General features: G+C 41.5%; 1 protein-coding gene across 2 annotated transcripts in view; it reads left to right on the top strand.

Moving 5' to 3' along the window:
- Window positions 1-873: 873 nt before the first annotated feature.
- Window positions 874-23,275, top strand: part of med13a (mediator complex subunit 13a) — a 98,425-nt gene continuing 76,023 nt past the window's right edge. For both annotated transcript variants that reach the window (XM_084730506.1, XM_084730507.1), the window contains exons 1-2: window positions 874-1,493; window positions 9,240-9,474. In XM_084730506.1, the coding sequence (XP_084586632.1) occupies window positions 1,431-1,493; window positions 9,240-9,474 (298 nt within the window). In that variant the 5' untranslated portion in view covers window positions 874-1,430. The remainder of the gene's footprint in view (window positions 1,494-9,239; window positions 9,475-23,275) is intronic.

A 23,275-nucleotide genomic window follows, 5' to 3' on the forward strand; every position in this document is an offset into this window, starting at 1 on the left:
GGTTTACTCATATTAAACTGTTGCCTGTGGCACTTGGAGAGACATTTTAACATTGTTCTCCCTTTGACGTTGAATTTGTATAATTCATTACAATGCCCTTTTATTTTGTTCAACTGTAGTGTTCTTGTTTAATGCACACTGACACATCCTTTTCTGTAAATGTGTGAACAATTTTTAGATATTTTTCTGTTAGTATTCTCAGTGTGTCCTCTTTATGTAATTGCTTTTTAAATTTTCCTCAGTAAGATGCATTTGTTTTTATCCCTGCATGTTTGATTTGACTGCCTTTTTTATCTGTCTTAAGCCACACTGTGTGAAGTTGAGGTCAAACGAATGTATTTGATTGAAATAAAACAAAACAAAGGGCGCATCAATGCATCTAGATTGCACATTTCAATTGCAAGTGCAACATCACATGCGCTAGGTGGTGCACTGTGTAAGTGAGCAAGTTTATAGGGTTTGATCATTGGTAACAAAATCTGTTGCTCAGTAGCGCCACTTGCGCTGGCCTAGCGGCAATACCTATCAGTCTTGTGTTATTACAGCCCTCATGACCACGACAGTGTCAAGGTAGCCAGACTCAAATACGGAAGCGCGTGTCAGGACTGTCAAAATAAAACGCGTGTCGAAAGTAAGACGTTGCACCATCTTTTTGTGACACAAAGTGTCAGAAGGAAATGAAATATATTGTTCAGGAATTAAATACAAATAAGACAGTAGTGTTTTCATAAGGATTTGTTGATATAATCAATCAAAAATATTAAATAACATAATTCTGTACTTTTACTTTTCCGGAAGTTTTGCCTACTTTCCGCCGTGTGTCTGTGTGCGCGCGGGTAGCTTGACAAAGCTTTGACCACGAATGAGCCAATAGGCTGTGGAAGGCAGAGTTGTCCCTGTGGCCGCCATTAAAGAAAGGAATCCATGAATTCAAATGGAAACCAACAGGAACCGAGGCTGAAAAAATGATCGAAATAATCGTTGAAATATAGGCCGATGGCAGATTTCGAGAGGTTTTTACAGGATGTATTTCGTTTTTAGACTAATTTTTGCAATGGAGGAGTAAGACAGGACGTTTTTATTTTTTTTAAGCAGAGACCGTTTTAGGGCTAAGGGGGAGGGGGAGAGTTGCTTCTTTGCTTTCCTTTTCTTTTTGTTTTATGAACATTTTTCGCTCCCTTGAATTTGTTTTGACTGCGTGCTTTTGAGATGTCTACATAAAGACCACACGGGCTCTTTTATCCGCTTTTAGCTCCGGCGGGGGGAACTGGAATCGGAAGGTTGTTGAATTAACTATCCTCCAGCCAAATGTTACAAAAAATATTTCTCGTTGATTAAGCCTGCACATCTTAGAAAACACAAATCCGCAAATTGTTCTTTATTTCCCGGGAAGTGAAACGATGGAGAGTTGGATCTCGCAGTGAAGAAGGATGAGTTCTTATGTACCAAACGGGGCCAGCTTGGAGGATTGCCATTCCAATCTATTCTGTCTGGTAAGAGATTTAAAACTAAAGGAAAGCAGCCATTTTTAACTAGCTGAACAGGGGCTAAGCTAACGTTAGCCACACAGGCATCAGTTGATAGGAGCTTGGCTAGGCTTACGGCCCTGTCGAGCTGACATCATTTCAGGACAACAAGCTATCACAGTTCGCTAATGTTACCATGTTGGCTTGTTTTAACACCTCGACACTTAGTTATAATGCTCTCTTAATTATTATCTAATTTCTGCAACATTTCCATTATTTCCACTCGCAAAGCAAACACTCAAGGTTAACGCCACTCGCTTGTTAAGCTTCATTTACTACATTTCTCAGGACAGACACAGCAACACATCGCCTGGTAGCACCGAAAATAAACTGTTGTGCATTTTACTGCCAGAAACACGACCGTGTGTTCCAACGAGTTAGTTGTTGTAGCACTTTCTCCTCTTCGCCTCAACACCTTGTTTATTATTAACTTCCTATCTCGGTCTCATTACATTTCCACTGTATTTTATTAAGTGTTGACCCGTAAACCAAACACTTCATGCACTTCACTTTAAGTTGTAGCTCTGACACTGCTGGGAAACCACTGCTGTGAAATAATACTGTTTTGTACAACACTGACAACTCCTGCAGGAACGAATGTCAATGACCAACTTGCACACAGCCTGTCTATAAAAGCACGCCCCTCATGCTTTGCCTGCAAAGCTCCTGTTTTTTTTGTTTTTTTTTTGCAACAAGCATGTAACAAGATTGTTTAGTGGTAACAGTATTTGTTTGCAAGTGTTAATTATTTATGTAATATGTCATCATCTTGTTTGTCAGTGGCTTAATCTCCTTGGACATTTTCTAGTATTCACACCAACTAGGGCACAGGCCCCAGGCTGATTATATAATCTCTGGCATACATTCCTGGGCATTACAAACATCTAGGTGGCTACATATCTAAGCCATGCTTTGTACTACTATAAATTGAGATGAAGTGTATTGTGTGTATCTCTGAATATCTTTTTCATCATATCATGTTGTCAGTTGTGGTGGCTCGATGACATTACCAAATAGCTGTAGTTGTGATCCAACTCACTTAAGAGTTCGCAGGTATTCTTTTTAAATCCCCTGTGAGATAAATAGTACAGGGAGCTTCCGCTGTGTAGTACACACTATTAACCCTCATACAGCACATGTAGAGGTGTTGCTGGACTGTCCAGTTCCTCCAAGAACATGGACTGAATGTGTTTGTTGTTGCAGTTAATTGGCTTGTCAGCAGGCTTAACTACAGCTTCACTCAGTAGGTTAGTGAAGAGTGTAATGCTACCTCTGTGAGCTCATCTGAACATTACACCTCTATAGCTGGAAGTTGTAGATGTGATTTGTCAAATGCATGAACAAGACTTTTTAAAAAAGTTGCTATTTGCTATAGAGTAAATGGCACAAAAGACCTACATTGATTTGTTAATATATGTATGCAAAATGTTAAAAGTTATGCTAGGAGTGAGAGTAGAAATGCATCAATTGTAATGTCAATGCAGAATGTAGTATAATAACAATATAGTGAAATACTACACTGCTTTTACCACCAATTGACACAGCTTCCAAGCTGTCCGCCTCCGAAAGGTAACATTTCATTGCAGAAAATCCCCACTCTCTCAATACTACTTAGTTGGGTCGATTGTGTGTGTGCTGAACTCGTAATTACAATGTTTACGACAGCACTTGAAGGCAGCGTTGGCTACAGTGGACAGGCGAGGTTGAGGCTGGTAGTTGTGGTGCTATGTGCCTGTCTGGCTGACATTTTCCTGCACACTGAGACTAAGCATAACACCAGTGCTGTTATGACTCACTCACTGAACAGACTCCACTTTGTGGTTTTATGGTGAAAGAATGCGAACACATTGTGGTAGTTTTTTCCCCCCCTTCGTTTTTCACTGGATAGTCTTCTCTGGAGTATGATACTACTTGTTGCTTTCTCTTTTCTTGCATTTTAAAGGGACTTATTGGATTTAACTCCCGAGTGTAAGTTCAGTTTATCTGTTCCTGCGTTATGCGCTTATGCCATGCATTTCAGCATTTAGAAAAGCACTTTGCAAAAATCTTGCTGGTGGTGATAGCATCGGATGTGGCACACAATAAATTAACAAGCGCCGTGCTTCCAGTAGCTCAAATGAAACTGCTAAATTTGAATTCTCTTTAACGAAAAATGCAAAGACACACTTGTTAGTTTCATGTTTGCTCCATGACAGGGTTAACTGAGAAGTGACAGACAGGAAAAGAGTCATGGTAGAAGAGGAGCATCTGCAACATGATTTGAGCGGCTTCACCTGTTGCTTGTCTCATATCTTTTAAGGCAGGAAGGCAGCTGTTTGAACACAGTGTTCCCTACTGAGACCCAGAACCCTGACTGGCCAGAGGGAAGGTGAGCAGCTGGCAAAATCAGGGGTCGTAACCCCCCAAGTACGCGTCACCTCAGGAAAACTTCCTGGCCGTATCCAGTGGCGTTTGGTCTTAGATTCCCCCTCCTAATGCAGCAGTGTGATTTTTGGCTTTGGCTTATGAAAGATAAAACTCATGACCCACAAGCAGTCGCTTACCTGAATGTTTATGAAGAAGAAGAAGACACAGGCAGAGGGAAGCGCTTGTAGATTCACAGCAGTGCATGCAAGTCTTTGAGGCACACTCGTCGTGAGCACAGCCTGGAAAGCATGAACGTTGGAAGGAAATCCACAGATATCTTTGGCACCCTCTGCTTTTGCACACAGGCTGCCACTAATTTATTTTGAAAGGACAGACAGAACAACTGCAGAAGGCACATTTATCCTTGATAGAGCAGTCTGCCTCTTGGATATTGTTGATGAGGAGTGGAGTACTGACGTGTCTAGTCTTTGACAGAGGGGCAATTCAGTTCTGCCTCTTCAGGCTCAGGAATATGTAAGGACAGAAGTGAATATTTTGTTTGTGCAGTCATGTGTTTTGTGCAAAATGTGATTTTTGACATGACAAAAACAGGAGAGAGGTATAAATTACATGCAGTGCAATATAATGTATCTACACGTTAACCCTCTGACTTTTTTTAATGCTTTTGAAAATGCAATTTAACGCCTGTTTAATTCCTAAGCAGCCTACGGTACATCTCTGCAACTAAAGAGATTGTTTATTTAAGAATTAGTCCTTCAAAATCATATTTAAACTTTATGTAGCATTCAACAGAAATAAAGTAATAGTGAATGTAGTTTTTTATTAGGATGAAGTTGTTCAAGTTAGTTATTCAGAATGTTTATTAAAATGTTTACAGTCAGGTTTTGTTTTTGTCTTCAACCAAGATTGTTCCAACCCAGTATCCACTTTGATTATTTTCAGAAGCAGACTTTTAGTGTTTCAACAGGGACTTTTCGTTAATTTTGTTGTTGTTGTTTTTTGTAGAATCCTGGATTACACAAACCCATTTTCAGTCTTCATCATTGGTTGTATCCACTATGAATCAGCAGTATAAATAGTTATTTCCTGTTTAAACAAAACAAATGCTTGAAGTCTTGCAGGAAGAGACCTGTTTGAAAGTGACTTGAGACGTTTTTGTCTAATTCTCCGGAATGAGCTCGGCAGGTATAGATGTGTGTCATTAAAATGAAGTCATCCTGCTCCAGAGCTGCTTCAGGTCAGTTTAGTTTAGTCGGCGTTGTCACTTAAAAACTTTCTGGAGTTTCTGTTTGGGTCCAGTTTAAGTCCGCCTTCTCAGCACATGCACACAGAATCAAGCAGAGCGTCTCGTTGGAAGTGTGAGGAGGACGAGACCTTGTGCTCTCTAGCGTCCGTGCACTGCAAAAGATCCACGCCGCAGCTGGGGCGACATTATGAATTGCACAAATTGTCATTGCACTGTAATAAGGGTGTGCAGCTCTTCTTTTCTCCAGTGAAATCAAACTAACTTTGGTCTCGGATTCGCCAAGTATTGATCAAACTGAGTGTCTCACAGTTGGTAGTTATTGTCACTAACTGCACTTAATGGTTTCCAGCACTGAATAGATTTCATAACATTTTAGATCTATTAAGATCTATTTAAATATGCTGGTGTTGTAATTTCAACACTGAAGCTCCTGTTAAGAAAAGAATACAGTTAACATGAGTCATTTAAATGTACTTTTGAAATTACAGTGTTGTGTTAGATGCTTGTGCAGAGATCATTTATTGCAAAGAGTAATGATTAAGTGGCTGTGACAGTTTGATAAGGTAGTGTCTGTTAATCATAATGCTGTTAAATATTGAGGGTGGAGATGTCAGATATAGGCTTAAAATAATCAACATTCATACATTCAGTTAGTCATTCATGACTGTGAATAATTGCTTGTTGACAATAACACATAGCATTTGGTGTCACTTTTTCCCATGTACCACAGTTGCTGTCATGCCATATATTCTTAAGGGAAAGATTCATAATGGATTCAATTGCCTGCTTGGCAGAGAAACTGCAGCATAGATGCAAACATCCTAATAGTGACAGAAACAGTCGCAAAAAAGGTGATGAATACAAGTGTAATGTAAGATGAAGAGTCGAGCCTGCTGCTCTCGCAGGCTGTTGTATTTCATTCACACATTAACAGCACAGCAGCGGCGGCAGCATTAATCAGTATTTTGGCTGCGGCTGCTACTACAGTAGCTAAATCTTAGAAATGAACCAGGTCAAAGTTTCAGTGCCCACAGGATGCGGTCGGTTGGTTCAAGTTGCCCCGTGTGAACATTTGTGCTGCAGCAACTGTAGTTAATAACAAGACGCACGTGAGTGTTTTTCTCCGCGTGCCATTATAAAAGTCGCCTGATCCCAGGCTGACTGTTAATTAAACTGTTAACCTTCTCATGACCACATGTGTGTGGACTTGATTGTTTGCTTGAATTGTAAGATTGCTTGTAACTGAATGATCTCTGCAAAAGCGCACTACTGAGAAAGTCTGTCACTAGCATTTTTTAAATCATTGCTTCTTAAATAACAAACAGTTAATTGATATTACAAGTTGTTATCAGTTAATTTTCATTTGACCGATTAATCAATTAATGGACTAATAGTGTCGGAGCAGATTGTAGCTGCTTAATTGCTGTACTCAAATTTTATTTGCTTGGTGGCTGGATAGAGAGCACTTTGCATTGCCCTGTTTTCTTCTTGTAAATGTAACATTTATGCAGAAGAAGCTGCAGTAGAAAATGTTTAGGTTGAGAGGCCTTTCAACCCCTTATGATGCAAATACAAGACAATGCACTCTACCTCGACAATAACAAAATGTCAAGGAGTTATGTTGTAACCGTATCCACTTTTTCTTTTACTACTGTATTAGATCTGGCCTGTAAGAGCAATAGTAATGTACATCCCCATGGTATTAAGTGGTTGTTGATTACAGTCAGTCATCTTATAAGGCTTGAGAGCTACCTTTTAAAACGTGAAGTGGTTTTGTGAGATATTTTAGACAAAGCAAGCAAATATGGTTACTCTTACGGAAAAAAACATTCATGCAAATTCTAACTAGAATAGATAAAATCATTTTAGGCATGACTAAGTATGGAGTGGCTGCATAAGAGTTACTGAAACACTTATTTGAATAAGTCATTCAGCTGGATGCCTGGCTGTTTGTGTGCAGCACATAATCACATCTAAAAGTGTCAAACCGATATATGAGGAGGAGTGGCCCATAATAAAATCTGTAGGGCACTTATGAACAAAACCTTTTATGTGATGAAACACGCAAAAACTATTGGGGACTGGCCATGGTCAGTGAGATGCTAATTGTCTGTACTGCTTATGATCTGGTTTCACAGTTAACTGTTGTCCCCGCCCGCTCTTTGCATTGTGTGCACAGATGTTTCCTAGCGAGATGCAGGTGTAGCGTGGTGCTTCTTGCGCTCCAGCAGGAAGGAGCAGCCTAACTGCTGCTGCAGCTCATGTCGTTACACACACACAGACCCAGCTCCGCCGCGTGCACCTTGGAGCTTGTCCTCGGCATGTGAGGCAGCTTTTAAATTCCTGAGGAGCCAGATTGTTCATCAGAGATCATGATGTTTAGACCATACATCGTGACAACTGCCATGTTAAGTTGTGGCACTACAGTTTCACCTTGGGCTTTTGTGTGCTTGCCAGCCACATTTTCCCTTGAATTAGTAGTAGAGAACAAGTGAAACACATGCTCTCTGTTTATTGATTATGCATACAGAGTGTTCTTAAGAGCTGCAATGAGCAATCAATCATGTGTCAACTATTACTCACCAACTGTTTTGGCAATTGATTAATCAGTTTGAATAATTTAAGAAAAAATGTCAAAATTCTCTGATTTCTGCTTCTCACATGTGAATATTTTCTAGTTTCTTTAGTTTTTTGTGACAGTAAGCTGAATGTGCACAAAACAAGATATTTGAAGACATCATCACAGGCTTTTGGAAACACTGATCAACATCTTTCCACCATTTTCCAACATTTTATGGCCCAAACAACTCATTGATTTATCGGCAAATTAATCAAACAGTGAAAAAAAAAATTATGTGGAATAACACTGCAGCCTGTTTTCTGTATGGTGAATTACTTAGACTTGTACATTTTTATACTATTTTGAACTTGAGGGTTATCAATGATTTCTCCACCTGTGTATGTGCTTACTACGTCTTCTGGCTTACTGACTCATTGTGATCCAGCTCTGCTTCAGCTGATGACACACAATGCTCTGTTTTGACAGTCCCCAACCTACCCTCAGCCCCCCCCCCCTCCACCACCACCACCACCACCACAACTAACACCACAAATCTCCCAGCTTATCCCTAGCCAGGCGAAAGACCACCGCTTCGCCACAACCACGGGTAATCACTTGTTCAGGCTCAGCGCCTCTGCACTTGAGTTAAGATATCCCCTGAATTGTAATGGATTAATTGGTTGAATATACAGAGGGACAGCTTGCCAACTCAGCCTGAACGGAATAGGACTAAACGGCATGAAAATGAACAGTACGTGTTCGCACAGATTACTTGAAATGTCTACAAGGATAGATGGAGGACCAAGATTGCCGGTGGAAATGGGGATGTACGCCTAAGGCATCATGTGTGTTTTGTGGTGGTTAATGCGTGTATGCGTGCATGTGTTTAGGTAGACATGGGTAGTCTGTCGGCGCTTGGGTGATAAGCAGCAGTGCTAGCTAGCAGTGGAGCGTAATGTTCCTGCTTTAACACTTAATAACCCCGCCAGTGATTTACTGCCTATGAGGCTTTTTCCTGTGTGTTTTGTTCTCTCTATAAAAGCCAGACAGCGTTTATAGAAAGGCAAAGCACCCCCCCCCCCCAGCACTCACCAATAATGAGGATTAAGGTGGTGAGACCACATTTACCAGCATTAGTTTTTTCCTATTTGTGTTTCGAACATGTTGTTCACGGTGATATTGAAAGCACCTGAAGCGCAAGTACACAGTTCTTTGCAGAAACAAACAAATGTCCCAATTTTTAGGGCAATTTGCCTTCGGATCAACACACAATGGTGCTGTTTACTTGTCATCTTCTGTGTATCTTTCACTCTTCTCTCTGTTTTTTGTTCTTTCCTCAATTTTGACAGCCTGGGCGTCTTGTTGTCAGAAGTAGTTGGTGGGTGAACTGCCCCATAAAAGAGGATTAATACCCACTCTTTACACTCTGCTCAGCACGTTTACTCCAAGGTGCTGAGTGGATCCTGAAGCAGCGACTCTGCACACTAACAATCTCTTCTTCTCCCTCCCTTCCTCCCCCCCTACCTCCCTTGTCTTGCAGGCTGACTTGACAGGGATCAAATGGAAGAGGTTTGTGTGGCAGGGTCCCACCTCTGCACCCATCCTCTTCCCAGTGACAGAAGAGGACCCCATCCTATGCAGCTTCAGCCGCTGCCTCAAGGCAGACGTGCTGAGCGTATGGAGGCGCAGCCAGCGGCAGGGCCGGAGGGAGCTTTGGCTCTTCTGGTGGGGAGACGACCCCAACTTCGCCGATCTCATCCACCACGAGCTTGCAGGTGGGGGGCCCCTTGGAATGTTTGTTTTATTAAGCTGTGCAGGTACATCCTCTTTGTGCTGCCTTCTCAACACATGGAGGTCAGAGGTTGGGGTCAGCTACTGATAAACACCCAGGACGCTTGTAGGGTTTCAATGATTGATTTCAATGGAACAGAGAAACGTGCTCTTTGACACAGAGGTTTTTGTTATACTTGAAGATCAGTTAATTTATCTGGCTGCTGCATGATATTGAGGCAGATAGCCAGCCAAGTTAGACTCGCTAGCTGTTTTGGCAAATTAGATGATTACAGCCAGAGCAGACTGCTTTTCAATGTCCCTGTGTCTGTGCTCTTGTAAGAAAAATAGTCTATGAATATGAAATTCACCTCCCCTACCAATGTACCTTTTGTTGGATTCACTCAAGGTTATATAGCTCAAAGAGTGATGGCTGTAAAAGATAGCAGGAAGTGTAGAGGGCTCGCAGCTTTTGTAAAAGAAGCACTTGAGCATCGATCACCCTGTCAAGATACGTTATTGGTTGTACAATGAAAAATGATACAGATTTCACTGCTTGATTGTCAGGTAGGCACAGGGGAGATACCCTGTAAGTGAGAGCCTCAGGGAAGTGTTAAAATCTGTGTGATCTGATACCTCCCTAATGCCCCCTCTTACCCTCAGCTGACTGATAGGCTCGCCAGCCAGGCTGGTAGTGCCAACACCTGCAGGGCAACTCCCTCTCCTCAGAGACACTGGGCATCATGCTGTCTCATTATTCCATGCGCGTTTGAGAGAGGGGCGTCATGTCTAAGTGGCCGCTGCCCTACACCAGATGAAACAGCACCTTGCATTTTGTTTTAATTTTTTAGTAGAACAAGTAATCTAAAGTCATGTGTCTCCATTCCACAGAGGATGAACAAGAAAGGAGAAGGGTATAGGAAACCTCAGTCCGATTATAACTTGAGTGAGAAACACAGCATGCAGCAGCAGCCATGCAGAAACGAGGCAAATGCATCCACCCCCCACTTTCTTCTTTTCCCTCTTCAGTAACATTAGAGGTGGAAGATGGAAAAGGCCATCTTTATTCATGCTCTCTGCCATGTAGATTGAACTTTGGAGTCTGAGCCAAGCACAGCCCGTCTGTGACCCTCCTTCATTATGGGACATTGTGCCTGAAGTGGACTCAAAATGGGAGCTCAAGGCTACGATGGGCAGCTCATTCAGGCCTAACGGGTCCTGGTAATTACCTGAAGCGTCTGGCTCAGGCCCTCTAATGGAGTGTGCTACTTTTCAACCAGGAGGGATGGTATGGAGAATCTATATTTGGAAATTGTTGGAGTCAGTGTTATGTTCTTACACTGGTTTTGGGGCGGTTAAAACGTGATATCATTTGCATTCCAGGAGATAGAAATTACATAATTGAATATTGACCAGAAAATCAGCGGCACATCTTCCTTCCAGGTATTTTTAAACAAAGTGATGAATCATGTTTTGGCAGCACTCTTGGCAAGACTTGTTTCAGATGTGTTCATTGAATTTTTGATGAAACACCACATCTACAGGGCATCTTTTCTTCTTGAGAATGATCTTAATGCGGACAGTCACAGAGACCTGCACCTGATGAGATTTTTCAGATTCCCCATTCCCCGTGTTCCTCAAGCGTCTTGCACCCTGACTCAACTGTGTCTCAGTGTGAATGGTTCCCAGATGGGCGGTGTAATCCATGTTTCCTGTTTTGGAAGCAAGCTGCTGCTCCTTTCTCTCTAGTGTAAGATGTCTTCCTCCTCCTTCTTGAGCCTTTTCCCCTCCTGTGGCTGCTGTGGGACTCTGCCAGTGAAATGAAGCAGAGCAGCCCCTCTAGATGGATCTTAAGTCAGCCCGAGGGCTTCTTTCTCTCCTCCTCCTCCTTCCCCCAACCCCTGAGCTGCAGCTGCTGATCAGTGTGTTCAGGATGGTGTGTCCTGAGACCTGATAACACAGCTGAGACAGGGATGGAGGCGTGTCGGGACCTCTGTCGAGAAAGCTTTACCCATTTCTCTGAACCTGTGAGGAGGGACTGCTGCTGTCCTCGCCCAGAGTCCTTCAAGGTGTAAAGCTGCCAGTGTCACTTTTCATGTGAACAACAGAGTGCAACACTATAAATGTCCTCCAGGAAAGATCGTCTTAAAATGTGTGTTGTATCCCCATATCCCATCTCACATAATACTGCATCTCTCCTGTCTCTATGACGACCAGCTTTTCACCCTGCCTTTGAGTTGTGTGATTCTGAACTCGAACTATTCAAGTGTCCACCCGACCCAAGACATGGACGTCCAGGTCCCATTCTATTACTGCGGGTCCTGGGTCTGTTTAAAATGATACCTAATGACTGAGTGGATCTCAGAAGACCCGGCTGCGATCAGAATTCCATCAGATCCTGATGGAAGTGCTGTGTGTGTGTGTGTGTGCGCATGGCAACATTCAGCAGCTGCAACCAAACTGCAGAATGCATCTGTGGCCACAAGGTAGTACCAAATGCCCTGCGTGAGTGAGTGCCCCTGCTCAGGAGGTGAAGGGTCAGACTTGTCTAAGAGATCACAGATGATAGATATGTTGGAAGCAGCAAAACTGTATGCCATCAACTGTAGCAGCCAGGTACAATGGTTACATTAGATAAGATCAGGGCTGCATGATTTGGTAAAGTCATGGTCATATTGCGATTGTTTTGAGGGAAATTGCGACGTGATACGATTAGTGAAAATGATCCGTCTTACATAATTTTCATGTTTGATGACAAAAAATATTAAAATGGTGATGATGTGATATTTATTGAGGTCTGAACCAAACAAATATGTTTTCTTTCATCTAGAGAAGAAGATTTTTAGGTCAGGTCATCTGTGCAGCACTACAGTACCTCATTATAATGCTGTTTTCTCTTACATTTTTCAAGAAAATGCAATTTGCACTTGGCCATAATACAAATTTACTGCAATTGTGATTAATTGTGCAGTTCTAGTTAAGACACAATATTTTATTTTGACAGTTTCTTAATTACAGAAACATGTTAATAGGAATTGGCTTGGAAATCACTGCCAGTTGGTGTCTCCCGGCCAAGTATTCATGTCTTGGTTCTGCATGGGTCTGTGTCCTGACTTTCAAACAATGGACTGGTCTGGTTTGCTTCCAGGTAGTACATTTTTGGATCTTTTTGAGATTTGCCCAGATTTTGGCCTTGTGAAGACTTGCCCTTTAATTTCTGACATGGACAGACAACAGGTTATAGAATGATTTCTTTTCTAGTGTACTTTGGCCTTAATGCAGTGGACTTGACAGTTCTACTCTAAAGGTTCCAGATTCTTGCTGTTTTTCTCTCTGACCATCTGATTGGGAATAAGGGGATGTCATGTGAATATTGATAGAATAAAAAAAACCTGAAGGTTGTCTTGTTTCCCGAGCACCAGGATTGAAGATCACTGCTTTGGCAGAGTGTTTGCCTGTGTGTGGATGATGATTGACAGTCTGTTGCGTTCGTGGACTCTCCTGGGTGCTCTGCCTGTGGAGGCGCGAATCGACAAATACCAGCTAGCGTAGGCAGGGCAGACGACCAGCCCAGCCTGTGCACTCAACTGGAATGTCACAACTGTTGTCGCCTTTTAACCGCCACACTCACTTTTCTCCCCCTCCACCGGTTCGATGGATTTTTTTTTTTTTTTTGCCTTTTGGTCCGAGCCCGTCTTGGGAATTTTAAAAAGCTTTATTTTCTTTTTGTGTTTTCAGCCTCTTTTTGGTCTTTAGTGCAATGTTGGCGGTAAACATGAAAATCCGCTCTTTTCCTTTCATTTCAGCAAGCTGAAATGGCACTTGCTCATTCCCCCACCCCCCACCCCCCTCCACCCTCATTAGATTAGCGGCCTGTGAAAGTCTTTTAATTTTGAGCAAGTGCCATTTCTGTATACCAGTGTGCCAGTAATCCCTTCTCTCCAGGGAGATGAGGGGAGAAGGAGTGAGCTGGAGAGATGAGAGTAGCGAAGGGCGGAAAACTTGAGGGATCTTTTAACGTCTGACACTTAATCACTATTGAAGGAATGTAAGGGTAACCACCAAGCCCCTTCTCCACACTGTTGGACAACCCGCCTTGCTCTGCTAACACAACGAGAAAACCAATTCTAATCTTCCCCTGGCCATGCACAGAAATTATTCCCAACAAGTGAATGCCATTGCTGAATTAAACACCCCTCCCCTCCTCCCAGTGGTCGAGTATAAGCATGTATTCTTATGCAAATGCTTTGCTCTCTTCATCGTCCTCCTCCCTCAAAAGCTGGTGGAATCTCCAGACCAGGAGCATCTAAAGTGAAAGATAAATGGCTGCCCTTCCTCCCCTCAAAGACCCACTGATCTTTTTTTTGCATAGAAATTAGGACTAGATGTCTGTCTGAGGGTAATTGCTCCGTGGTACATTTCTTCTAAGTTCTTACTAGTCTGTCCTGGTCTCTTTGCCACCCTCCATAGAGTACTTCCCCTGTACGACAAAGTCCCACTGGGGCTTCCACTGCTGGCAGTCTGGCACCATGTTTCCCTCTTGGGTCTTTGCTAGTTCACTGTTCCCTCAGCTGTGTGTGACTTGACAGTGGTGGGCTTCATGTTACAGTTATTCTTTTCCAATCTGAACACAAATGTAGATTTTTGCAAACATCTGATTTGATGAATACATTTAATTTTTAGTGTTGCTGTCTTGGAGGTACTTGGAACACCTCATCCCTGCATATTCCTCTCTGGCCGAGATTATTAGTCGTTGAGGGGAAGGTTAAAAGGGAGAGACGGTCATCTGCTATCCAGAGCAGGTTATCAGCAAAGCATCTCCGCCGCTGTCCCTGGAGCTCACACATCTATTCATTACTGGGTGTCGGGTCAGATCTCTAGAGAATGAGAGGGAGAAATGGTGGGGGAGGGAAGAAGAGGATTGCATTCAAAATGTCCATCTCCTCCACCAGTTGATGACAAAGATCCATCCAGCAATCAAGGAAAGAAAAACTAAATCTAGCAGTGTTTGTGAGCTTGTTTTCCACAATGATCTTTTGACAGTTGTTTTGGTTTTTGCTGGTATGCAGTAGTTCTTGGAATTTTTCAGGCTTTGCCAAGTTCATAGGATTTTTTTTGTTCTCGTTTGACCACTCTCTTCTGTGCCTATTTGAATCAAGGGTGAAATAAAAACAACCCTGCTTTGCACCTCAGGGCAGAATACCCAGTTCCAAAGGGCATATTTCAGTAGCCTGCAAGGGCTGTGTTGACTGAAAGTTTCACTGTTTTACTGGTCGGACTATTTTTTTCCCCATTTCTTCTGTGAAGCTCTCACTACTTCGTAATTATTGAACTGACTTCAAATCTGTCAGAGATGCAGTCTGAAGGACTACCTGCAGAATACAGATGTTTGTTGAAAGTCATTCTCTGCTGCGTACAAATACCAAATAATCAGTTCCAATTATGTCTGCTCTTTTTGTTGAGTGCTTTGGATTTTAGTTATGACTGCATAATGAGCCAAATGACCTCGGTGAAAGATTTGATCTGCTGTTGATTTTGTGTAAAACTAACTTAACCCCTAAAAGACATTGCTGATGATCAGTTATTTTTAACCAGTGGAAAAAACAATCTGCAAAACAGAGTTATTGGCATGTTGGTATCCTTAAAGCCGGGCTATGCTAGAAAAAAATATTTTTGTCCAACCGTGTCTGAAACAAAAGTGTGGCCACACTCAAAGGTGGACTGAAGCTTGCATTTATCATCTGTGAGCCTGTAGTGAAAAGATACAGATCTGTTTCCTGCTCATCATAAGACTATTCCTGTCTTCTCTAGGGTTTTCCCTGGATTTTTTTTTTTTTTTTTTTTTTTTTTTTAGAGAAAAAGTTGGCAAGTGTTGGAGAAAACAGTGTAAACAGTTTGTGTGTGTACCTTTTAGAGTGCTGTGTGCTTAAGTGGAAAAAAACCCCAACATGATTTGATAGACTAAGTGTCCACAGGGATTTCAGTTTTAGATGGAACAAAAACATGAAAAAATGTGACAAACAAGTGTTTATTTTGGCACAGGAATGAACATAAAATATCTCAGTTGCAGATTGTGTAGTCAGTCTGTGCATATTTCGCTTGCCTGCCTCTATTTTTTTTTTCTTTTTTTTTTTCTTTTCTTTTTTTGATTAAACAAACGACCACAGAGCCTGATGGAACAAGTGAAGATAAGAATGATGACAGAGAAAAGTTTTCCAATGTGACCAGTGAACAGACAGGTGACTTTGAGACTGTTGCAAATAATATTGATATAAAATAGAAGAAGCACTAAAATCCATTAAAAGCATGTGTCCTGTTTGTTCAGAGTATTAATGTGTAATTGTAATTTGGTATTGATTTGGAGTTAGTGGGTCACTTGACATGGAAGCTGTTGACAAAAATATTTTCTACTTAAATGTTTATGTACAATAAATTAAAATCACATTATCGATCAAAATAGGTGTACTGTATGAGAGCAGTTTAATATAATTTTTATTAGAATTGTCGCTAAAATGAGCAAGTCAGCACAAAGATATTAAGAATAACATTGGTTTTGTGTCATTTATTGATGGTGAAGTGAAACCTGTGTGGTTAAGTGTGAGGACTCGGTGAACTAACTGTCCTCTTACTGGCAGCACTGGGTGAAAGTGAGCAAAACCATGCTGCTGGATCCACAGTGTCTGTTGAATATCCAACTCATAACCAACTGCACTGCAGTGATTTTCTGCTGTTCTAAAATGATCTATCAGGCTGCAGCGCTCAAAAAGAGGCTACTGAGGTTTGATCTCCAGTCCTATTTACTTCACTGTGTTAAACTAATCCACCTTTTTTTTTTCTTTTTAAACCACACATTTGTTTGCCTCTCTACCAACAATTCATCCATTACTTTGATCTCGGAAAATTATGAGTTTGTCATTTCACATTGTTTGCTGCGCGTAACATGTACACGCTTGGTGTGAGCGCAGCAAAGCAGTTGCTCTGGGGCACAATAGTTTTGGTGTGGAAAAAAAAAGCCTTTGTGTTTTTGTCAGAATTTTTAACAAAGGCGGCCAGCCTTTAAGTCAGATAGGCATGGAAAACTTTGTTCTCATATCCAATATAGGAAACAGTTTCTGATCTAAAATACAGTTCGTACAGATTAAACTGCTGCCAAGTGTCTTTGACCCCAAACATCAAAATGCATTTGGAAATGTGAACAAATCTTCCTGACATGTGATTGGTTAAACTACTGTGTGGTCATTTACGAGTACACTTTTGAGATGAGCCAGCAGGTTGATTTATTGGTTTTGTGTAGTGCAGACGTGTTGCACATGGTCGATTTCAAATTCTTTTTTTCTTTGTTTTGGTAATCTGAGTTATACAGCTGTGATTTTACAACACCGATTGTATTAAATTGAATAAATCATGTTTATTTGATTAGTGCTGCCTCCATGCAGCCACTCTTTCTTTGTTTCCGTCAGCCTGAAGCCCATCAGTGCAAGTATCTGCCTTTCCCCCGCTTGTGTGCACTGAGAAACTTGCCTGTGGATTTTAAGCGATAATCTTTACAACTTGACAAATTTTGACAATATGAAAACGTGGGATCACATTTGTCTATTACTGAGCCACATTCTTGCAGCAAAATGTCAAGCCATCAGTTATGTGGCTGTCTGACTCTGCACTCACAATCCTATTTTAAAGATTGTTGTGGCACATTTGCTCTCTTGAATAGTGACAGAAGCGATGACACACAAAAACGAATGTGATACAGATTCAGTCCCACAATGATGTCAGGCCCATTGTATGCACTGCAGCCCAGTGGGCGCCCCAGGCAAGGATTCAGAAAGGAGAAATGCCACTCACTCTTTAGAATTTCCAAATGTTATTGACTTGGACAGCCTGTGAAAGTCAAACTGAATTTTTGAAATCTCCACACTTCAGCTGTAAACACAGACAAAGGGTGTCCAGAAGCTTTCAAGTGGACAGTGAAGAGTCTGGGCTGTGAAGTCTAAAACTAATTAAGAAACTGACTTAGAATACGTCATTGGGACAGGAAACATTGCTTTCTAGAATGACATTCAAACACCCTGTTAACACTGCGAAAGCTGTATGTTCTCTTAACTTTGGCTCAGCAAATGGCATATTCTCATTTTTAATGTTTGGATGGCTACCAAACACCACTGGAAATCCTCTCAGACTAAGGTTGGTTGGGGCTACACACTGTGCTGGTGTGGCGGTGGTCATATAGAGGCTGTGGGTGTGTATCAAAGATAATTGGTCAGTGATACACGTGGTTAACCCTGGCTCAGGATTTGTGGAGCTTTCTCTTTTTTCGCCTTCAAAGACGGTTCTAAAGTTCAGTGTGCAACGCCGAGAATGATGTATAGATAAACCCAGACCAGCTCTTAGGAGGAAAAAGTAGAGGAGGCCGATGGCTTTTGTGCTTGGGGATCAATTTTCCAGGGCTAATCTCCTGCCTGTGAACCACCCTCCGCTTTCCTCTTTCCCTCCTGCTCCATCTCCCTCTCCCGCTCTCTCTGATGGATCTCCATTGACCGGCTGCAGCGCAGGGACTCGGCCATGCATGCAGCTCTGGCCCATGGGTGCCGTCTCCCTCTCTTCTCCCTCTATCCGTCTCTCTTTTCCCTCTCTGCTCAAGAAATATTCATTAATTAGTAATGGAGACTTTACAGAGCACCGTTGGTTCTCCCTCACTTTCCTTGCAGATAAGGAGGAAGAGGAGGAGGAAGTGGAGGAGAAGAGAAAACCTTCTGGCCAGGCTTGGTAGAATCCCCCTGAGCGCAGTCGATCACAAGGCATTAATCTTGCTGTTTAATGACCGACTGCTGCTCTAATTGCTTACAGACAAGCAACTGGAGGGGGGGTCAAAAAATATTTCCTCAGCTTTTACTAAAATTCCATAACTTTATTCCTATTTTATACAGACCCGGAAACAGTCATGTTTCATTTTGTGATTGTGTAGGCGTGTTTTTGAGATATTGCATCTCGATGTTATAGGAAGGGTGTTTGCGTGTTTGTTTTCTAAAGGTGTTTTTGCTTGCTGGAGGTAGATGCGAGGATTCTTAATAGAGCTGCTGTGCACCCGCTTAAGAGCTCTTATAAAGGTCAGCTCATCTGGGCCTGCTACACGGGAGGCGGAGACATGAAAGTGTCCCGGCCATCAGCTGAGCTCATAAATCTTTGTTTAAATGAGGCCACTCATCTTTCGCCCTGTGCACTGACCACCGCACGCTGTCCCGCCCTCCCATCACATGTGCACTCGACAAATCTGTCACCGAGCTGAAATTTTGGGTCACAGACATAAAGAGAAAATTTACAACAAGCATTGGTACCTAAAGTGTTGTTTATAATAGTCTGCTACAATTTGAGACTGCATGTGCACACACAAAAACAGTTAAGTACAGACTGTGAAAATGGAAGCAGGGAAACAGCCCTGCAAAATACACATTTACTACAGATAGTATGGGTAACATTAATGCAAATGTTTGTAGATTGACTGAATTAATCTGCAACTGTTTCACTCATTAATTCTTTCAGAGAAAAATGCAAAGCATTCAGTATTTCCACTTGTGAGGATTTGATGCTTCTCTCTGTTGTATATGATAATAAACAGAATAGCTTATTTTGTAGGGCTGTACCAAATGCACTGTTGGGCAGTAATGTGTTACTCAGTAATTTATTACTTTATCCAGTAATCTGTAGCAGAAGGGATTACAATTTACCACAACAGTAATTACATTACAGTTACTAATCAAAGTAATTTTTTAACCTAGCTAGGCTATCTTATGATTCAGTATGTATGTGAGGTCACATCAGCTGCTAGTCAAAAAGCTACACCACACTCAGAGTGTTTTTCCACCACAGCCGACATCTGGATGCCAGTTTCCAGGATCAGGAGTTCAACTGAAGGGCACAACAAGGCCGCTGACAAGATACAAAAGTAATACAGCAATTAATACCAAGTAACTAAGATAACAACTAATAAGTAAAGTAAAATTATTAATTTTTTGAAGGAGTATTAACAAAAAAGTAACTTGTTACACTTACTGAGTAACTTCCTGAAATGAACATATAAAACATTTTGTGAGATAAAAAATATTTTATGAGTTTCAGAAATAACGTTTTTTCAATGAATTTTGACTCTTGGACTTTAATTGGAAATTTTTGGACCTGGGGTTAGAAACAATCCCATCCAGCAACCATGAGAATCTAATTCTACAAATGGTAAAATGCTAATATTAGTGTAGCCTTAACTTTATGAATAAAGCTTTTTAACTATTTGGTTCAGTCATTATTTACTCCCCCCTCATGCTGATTGAGGGTCAGGTTTAGTTTTTTTAGTCCAAAAAACACTGCTGGAGTTTCACAGGAAAACTGCAAACAATGGAAGTGAATGGTGACCAGTTTTCAAACGTTAAAAAAAAAAGCAGGAAATAAAACATAAAATTCTTTCATATTGCTCGTCTGGTGTAATCCAAGTCTCCTAAAGCTCCAGCATTCCAAGCTGACTTGGCCAAGACATCATTTGCACCATGTTTTTAGCCTGAATCTTCACTGTAGATTCTTAGCTTGGAGCCACATTTAGTTTTGTTGTTTGTTTTTTTTTTCCATTTGAAAATGTAAACTAACTTCATTAATCAAGAAAATAATTTGCATTCATTAATAATGAATAATAAAAAAGTTCTATGCAGTCATAAAATTCATGTCCAAATAGCAATAAGATGGTTAAAATCAGTTTTGTTAAAAAGCTGTGCTACATTTAGCTGTTTTGCAGTTTGCAGTCTTTGTGCACAAATCAAGTGTCATGCAACACCCTGTTATAAATTATAACCCACTGCTTTTCAATAGAATGTATCTGCTGATTATTGTTTATCTGGTACTGAAAAGTGGTTTTTCATTCATGGGAACGTTATTGCTGCCAGTTTTAGATTTTTTCTTGATGTGGCGTGATGTGGAGAGCCGAGGATTTGGTTGTTGCTTTTGTCCCAGAAAAGGCTAATGAGGTTCACTCAAGGACCTGGGAAAACAAGTACCACAAGGAAAACAAACATTTTCAGGGATGTGATAGCATCTTTTAGGTGCTTTTTCTAAAAAAAAAAAAAAAAAAAAAAAAAAAAATCTTCACCCCAAAACCCGATCCATTCTGGAGTTGTTCTCCTGTTGTTGTGGCCATTTGACTGTCTCACCTATCATGGGGATTCCTCTTTATTAAAAAACGTCAAAGCCAAGTCCCCTTCCCTGGATGCTCGCTTCGGTTTAGATTTTTTTTTGAAAAGTTGCATTGCCACTTCTAGCGAGTGAGTGTGACATTGTTTACATCGGAGCGAACACTTGATTTCCACTGCAACATTTTTTTGTCCCTGTGAAGCGGGGAGTGTTGCAGCAGGCATTGCATGATGAACATGAGGTCGTTAGGAACACTTGATGTAAACCAGACGCCTGTTTTAGAGCTGCTCGGCGCTCGAGGGAGAGACCGAGGAGGAACAGGCGACAGAGAGGAGGAGGAGGAGGAGGTACGGGGCAGATGTGGTCTTGGCAGAGTGAAGCAGATGGGATTGCCATGGCGGTTGATGTGAAAGTAGGTGTACGGAGTTTTTTGTTTTTTTTTTTGCCAATTTTACAGAAAAGCCATCATCTTCATCACAGAGGACTGCAGGTTGAACTGTAAAATGCAAGCTGGGCTGATGTGTCTCTCACTATAGTTTTGAGCCCTGCTGCTCTCCTCATTTCCACCCCCATATTTGAAATGTTATCAGTCACACTGATCTGTCTCCTCAGCATTGGACTTTGGCCTAAATCCTATTTTGTTTTCTTTTTTTTTCCTGTCCTTTCTCTTAATCTGCTGTCAGTGCCTCAGTGGGCTGGCTTTCTTTTCTCGTTGACTTTTTGCCCTCTTGCCTGCCATGTCTCTCAGGATGGCCAGACCAGCTGGTAAATCACTCAAAGCAGACTTGGTGAAATGCGCTCTTGATCCCATGCATACTCTATCGCATCCACATTTTCTAGAAAGTGAAATGGCTTCAGACTGTTGTTGATTTATTTTTATTCCGCCGTTGCTGTTAAATTTTAATAGGAAATTGCTGTTTTCCTGCCTTTTTCCTGCCTTTGCCCTGCTTTTCTGTGCTCCTGATCTTATCCCTCAAGATGTGTGTGCACCTGATGAATTAGTTTGTTGCTCTGAAAATCATCGAGCACGTAGCTGCTTTTACTTGGCAGCTAGCCTGAGGTTGTTTTCCTTTGGTTGGGTGTAATGTTTCCAGTGTTAGCTGAACTTTGTGTGTCTAGTGGAGATGTGACATTTGAAAGTGAATTTGGGGCTAGGATTAGAGCTGCAATGATTAATCGATTAGTTGTCAGTTACTAAATCAATCAGCATTTATTTTGATAATTAATTAATCGTTTTGAGCCAAGACAAAATGTCCAAATTCAATGATTTCAGCTTCTCAAATGTGAACATTTTGTATTCTGTGGTCCTCTTCTTTACTCCTCTGTGACAGTAAACTGAAAATTCTTGAGTTGAGAACAAAACAGGACATTCGAGGATGTAATCTTAGGCTTTGGGAAACTGTGATCAACATTTTACACATTTTAGGGACCAAACAACTAATCCATTAATCAAGTGATTGATTGACAATCAATGGATAATTAGGTAGGATACTTTTTTTTCCTTTTGAATTTAGAATTGACAGTTCTTTTACATTTTCCCAGCAGATGTTTATAATTGCATGCATGCAACACATCCTGCTGTTTGCTTAAACTCGCGAGGAGCATAAAAGCTCTCAGCATCTCCATAAACCAGCTTTTCCGGCCTGCCATGCTGGCACGGGTCCCACGGCGTCTCTTTTATTAAAGGAAGGAAATCAGTGTCATTTCCCATTTTGATAGCTTTGGAATCATCTCAGTTTAAAATATCTTTACCTACCTCGGCATTACAACAGCAAGCCAAAGGTTCACTTAATAATTCAATAAATTTTGATTAACTTGCTTCTGGGCCGGCCTGTTCCTCCCTGGCGCACGCCAAACTGACACCGAGGGTGGGTCACACCCGGTATTTATTTCGTCTGCGCTCAGGCAGAGACAGCACACTTGGGGAGATGTTTGCTGGAGACTTGACTGAAAGGAGCTTAAGTGCTGTAAGATGTGAGCAGTGGCTGTTAATGAGATTAGACCAGCATTCAGGCCAGCGCAGAATGTGATTCAGAAAGCAACTCTGATATGGGTGTAACGGTACATTTATCCATCCTGAACAGCTTGTTACAGGACACTCAGTAGTCCGCTATGTGACTTGTTTCGGTTCGGTGCACCACATGCGAACCAAATAATTATGAGTCCTGTGAGCCTAACACTGCTTGATCACAGTCTAACTCTTTGCAGGTGTTGAACAGAAACTCAGAAGTGCGACCTGAGAGTGCTGGCAGTTGCTTTCTGTTAGCTAAACCACACTAGTTTGATTATTCCATTCCATATAACGCAAAAGAGCTACATCAAACATGGTTTCTCATTTGTGTCAGCATCACCCGATTATACTGTATGTACTGGACGGAGGCTGAAACAGGCTGAGAGTGCTAAGTCCTTTTTCTCCTGTGGTGTTCAAGCGGTGACTCGCTCAAACAGAAACAATGACAGTGGGAGAGACGTTACTCATAGGCGTGTTTATCACAGCAGATATGTTACCACAATCAGTTTTGCAGAAGACACTGTATTCATGCATTGTATAGTCACAAAATGTGTGAGCCACAATGTAATGTTCCCACATGTGCACAAGGGCTGAACGATTTCATTCTTAGTTTGATTAAAGAACACATT

Source organism: Lutjanus erythropterus, chromosome 11 (genome assembly GCF_056507025.1).
Source record: "Lutjanus erythropterus isolate fLutEry1 chromosome 11, fLutEry1.hap2, whole genome shotgun sequence".
Taxonomy (NCBI): domain Eukaryota; kingdom Metazoa; phylum Chordata; class Actinopteri; order Lutjaniformes; family Lutjanidae; genus Lutjanus; species Lutjanus erythropterus.